This window comes from Hipposideros armiger, unplaced genomic scaffold (assembly GCF_001890085.2).
Source record: "Hipposideros armiger isolate ML-2016 unplaced genomic scaffold, ASM189008v1 scaffold_2, whole genome shotgun sequence".
NCBI lineage: Eukaryota > Metazoa > Chordata > Mammalia > Chiroptera > Hipposideridae > Hipposideros > Hipposideros armiger.
The window spans coordinates 2,937,771-2,942,741 of record NW_017731352.1 but is presented as its reverse complement, the minus strand read 5'-3'; the positions used below and the strand labels follow the sequence as shown (position 1 = coordinate 2,942,741).

Genomic DNA, 4,971 nt, shown 5'->3' with positions numbered 1-4,971 from the left:
ATTAAGCACAAACTCAAAAGACTTGAGTCGCGGTTGGAGAAAAAGAAAGTAAATCTTTCATGTATCCTGATTCATCCAGGATGAAAACTTGTTGTATTGTAAAGAGATAAAAAGTTCTTTGATCCGCAGAAGAAATGGAAAGAATCTGCAAGAAAGATTATTTTTTTACTAGCAGGGCTAAGTATCACCCTAGAACCATCTCCTTCACAATGTTTCTAGTGATCTTTTCAAGATAAATTTTAAAAAAATACAATAAAAGATAATCGTATCAATGGTTAGTAGGTGAAAACATATTACTGCCTAAAGCAAACCCAAGACTGGATGTAATGCAGATCAGAAAATTTTTATTATGCAATTTAATTAAAGTTGTAAAAAAATTAGCCTTTTTGCCTGTTCTCGTTATCACTAGATTTTGAGGATTCCAAAACAATCTATAATTTTAAAAAGCATTAGTGATCCCTACTGCAGCAACAGTTAACTCTATATATTTCATCAATCTTACTCCTTCAATAAACACAGGGTTTTAAATAAGATGAAAATAATAGCAGTCCCCATAATCTTAAAATCCAGGTGAAACAAACATCCTTATGGTCCAATAACTTGTAAAACATAACCAGGTCACTACACCAACATACTAGTGGTACAACTTTAATAACTGCTAGTGGCAAAACACTTGGAATAGCCATTAATAAATGTGTTCATTGGATTGTAGAATAATTTCTTTATAAGAAGTAATTTTTAAAAAGTACTCTAAAGTACAGTTCAACTGCAGGCAAATATGAAAGACATCAAAGATCTTGTTTATCCCCACTTTTCCCAGTGGAATCAGGTGCAACTGGAACCTTACTAGTTTCAACAAACACAGATTCAAAAGCAGCTTCCTGTTCATCCAAAGAATCAGCAGCTGTGGCTCCTTTAATTAATGTTGTGTTGGTCAAATTTTGTTGCTGCGTGGAAATTTTACTGGATTCCACTGTTTTTCTACCTCTTCTTTTACCAAGAATTTTGACATAATTAGCAGGTATAAGTCCTGTTGTTTGACCATCAAGACTAGCCAGAAGCCAACCACGCACCTTGGGTTGCTGTTCTGATGAAAGAAAAGACAGCCTTGTAATTATAACATACTTTGGACATCCAACAGAATATTGATAGTAAAATATTAAGTCAAATCTGTATTACACTTACACAATAAAATATATAAACACATAGTATATACATTTATATTCAAAATCAAACAATGATAGACTTAACAGTTCTAGTGTCCCTTATAATTTTTTACTTTTTATTTTATACTTACTGAATATCTTTTTCAACCTTGAAGAACATAAAGTTGGTCCATTCATAGGGTAAGGAGATTCAGCTCTCCCAAAAGCTGAAAACTAACACCAGTGCCTTTCCATTTTTAAACTGGAATTTAAGAAATTAATTTCTCATTCATTCTCAATAGGATTAGTTAGGGATGTATAGAACATAAATATATACCTTCATATCAGCTAGCTTTCTTTACATACTTTTGGCCAAAATATAAAATTCATTCTATGTGATTGTGATGAACNAATCCTAATCTGCATGCTGGCAGACAGACATTCACACTCACAAGACCCAAAAGGATGTAACTTGGCACCAAAGTCATTTAGTTTGGCAGAAGGATAGTACAGCCTAGTAAACATGGCATGGAGAGGACAGCATCCTCCTCATGTGCCACAGGACCTATGATCTTATAAAAATTCCTGAAGGTCTCCTGTTTCAGGTTTCTGCAATAAGGAACAAGCTCAGTTACCAGCCCTACTTTACTCAGAAGTCTCAAAGCCTGTGCCTTTTCTTTTTACAATAAAAAAATGTTGCTGGGTAAATAGCTGGCTTTCCATATTTATCTTAACCCAGTAAACTTCCCTAAAAACAAAACCATGCTAAGGAAAAGATAAACCTAAGATAATTTTCAGAGACACAGACAGAAGAAGAGGGGAGAGGGAGAGGAGGGGTTTTGTTAACCCTTTCCCCTTAATGACTTCCTGGAGAAAAAGTTGGAATCATACCTCATACTATACCCCAAAATTTCAATTAAAATTAAAGAGCTAAATGTAGGTGGTAAAACTATAAAACTGACAGAGGAACTAGACCTAAAAAACACAAACAATTGGGAAGAAAATTAAAGATTTCCATTCCATGAAGGACACTAAGACAAGAATTAACAAATGACAAAACTAAGTTATTTCCAATACCTAAACTTGACAAGGGAATAACATCTAGAATACATAAAAAATTTCTTGTGCTATAATCAGGAAGAAAGAGAAAAACCTAACAGAAAAATGGGCAAATTGTAAGTATATTATTTTTCACAGAATGGAAAACCAGAATGACTAAAAAGCATACGCTTAGCCACATTAGTAATCAGATAACACATATTAAGATAAAATACAATTTCACACATCACATTAACAAAAATCAGGAAATATCAAGTGCTGCTAAAAATGCAGAGAAAATGAAACCTTCATATCTTGCTGGCGCAAGTGTAAACTGGTACAACCATTCCTAAGAACAATCCAGCATTATTTAACTGAAATTAAATATGCATATACCCCAAACCCCATTTAACTGAAATTAAATATGCATATACCCCAGACCTCACTTAACTGAAATTAAATATGCATATACTCCAAACCCGAGGCATTTTACTCTAGGAGATTATATATATATATATATATATATATATATATATATATATATCTCAATAGAAACTACAGGGCAGGTTCATAGGAAGACATGTACAAGTTTGTAGAAGTGGGAACAGCTGGAAACCTAAGTATCTATTGACTAGAGGAAAAGATATAGTATGTGAATGCAATAAAATAATATGCGTCAGAAGCATGCACTATAAAGTAACATGAATAGGTCTTCAAAACCTAATATTTTACGAAAGTTAGAAGTAAAATAAGATTTATACCATAATATCAGTTTTATAAAATTGAAAACTTATACAAAAGAAATATTATGTAGTTTTTTGAGGAAATAAATCCAAAATTTGGAAGATGGCTTGAAAAGATAAACATTAAATATGTAAGAAATGAAGAGTATGGAATTGCAAGCAGGAGATGAAGAAAAACTATTAGGGTAAAATAAAACAGAACAAAAATGTAGCCTTTCCAGACCAATAACATTGTTGTCATTAATAAAAAGAATGATCAATGACTGACTCAATTCTGAGCACCTGAGATCCCTACAAATCAAAACAGAATGCTTATTTTCCATGAGCAGAAACACTGTTAAGACTTAAGTTAGATTACTTAAACAGTATTTAAATGTGGAAAACTATTCATGGGGCATAATATAGTAAGTACCCCACAGGATCTGTGAGTTAGCTGACTTGAAAAGAAACAGTGCATTCTCCCAAATAAGCTAAATACAAAAAACTATATACTATGAAAGGACATTTCAAGGTAATGCTGAAAAAACAAATTTCTTGTGCTGAATAAATATTCCACTGTGTTTTTCTAAGTTATGCTGTTCTGGTATTCAGCAAAATAATTTAAAATTACATTTTGGCAAAGTACAATTTTTAATTATGTATGAATCTGAGATTCTAGATGATATAAATACTTTGTGACATTTTTACAGGATTTAAGAAATTTAAATATACATGGAAAAATTTACAAACATAACTGCCATAACAACTTACTTTTGACTGTGCTTTATATTTTTAAAAAGCACTCTCATGTGAGGCATATATAGCAGCTATGCCCAACATTACAATGAGGAAACTAAAAAATAATGTGAGTTAAATCCTACAGTAAGTAGTAGTGGTGTCCAGATTAGATTCTAGGTCTCCCAAAATCTAGGTTTGTGGTCTTATTTTTATTTAACTTACATTCTAGATAATTTTTATATAAATGTAAGTCTAATAATTTTCTTTAAATCACAAGGAAATAGAACAGACACATTGGTTAGTAGTAGTAAATATACATGCCAATATGAAGAAAAATAGACCTTTTACATATATCAATTCCCATCTTGCAGAGTTAAGAGTTTATCTTAAAAAAAAAGTCAATCGAGTTTAATGTATTTTTATTTGTCCAGTAAAAGTAACTTCATGGTCTATTAAAAATAAAATTTTAACTGCATTCAACTTCTGTTCTTTTTTCCATTAAAGAAAGCACAAGATAAAGGACAGCTATATTCAAGTAAATGTATAATTATGACACACTGACAGACTAAATCAAGTGCCTACTAAATAAAATGTTAAAACATGAAAATGTATAGTCCTCTTACCTTTTCCTTTCTAAACTGATAAAATACAAACAGAAAAAATTTGTAAATGAAACCTGTTTTCTTATTGTAACTTGTGACTTATTATTTTATTTAATTGAAAATGTTGTGGTTTTAGTAATTTCTGTAAAGTAGTATTCCTTAAATAAGTTCCTAAAAATAACAATACTGGAGATTTGAACATTACATTTAACCTCATCTAAAATATTACACTAAAACTGGCATTAAAAAAAAAGGTAACAAAATTTCTCTTATTCCAGTCCTCAATTCCTTTTGTAGAATTTTAATAAAAAAGGAATTTTCAGACACAAATAGTTATCAGTCAGATAATGTATACTGCAATTTAGTATACTTAACCAAAAAATAAACACCCTAAGAAAAGTGAAATTGTTTTGTTATTCATTCTGAGTTATACTCTTCTCCCTACACATCTTTAATAGCAGTTACAAATTCTATCATAAAGACTCACCTTTTCTAACCTAGACAGTGCAGACTCAACATTTCACCTCTACTTCACTTATAGTATTCAATTCAGATATCTCAACACCAAATTTAATAATTTGTTTTATCAAAAATTTGTTTCAAGAACAAAATTTCCATAAATTACTTGATAAAAAAACATAGAACTTCTAATTGTAGAACAAAAATGGAAAATAATACACAAGAAACTTTATCTCAACTTGAAGACTAGGTAATGCCTGCATATTA

The 4,971-nt window shown here is 30.7% G+C and overlaps 1 protein-coding gene across 1 annotated transcript in view; it reads right to left on the bottom strand.

Annotated features, from left to right (window-relative positions):
- Positions 1-324: 324 nt before the first annotated feature.
- PEX13 (peroxisomal biogenesis factor 13) overlaps positions 325-4,971 on the bottom strand; it is a 22,714-nt gene continuing 18,067 nt past the window's right edge. Inside the window, exon 4 of the mRNA XM_019632105.1 lies at positions 325-1,087. Within this exon, the coding sequence (XP_019487650.1) occupies positions 789-1,087 (299 nt within the window). The 3' untranslated portion in view covers positions 325-788. The remainder of the gene's footprint in view (positions 1,088-4,971) is intronic.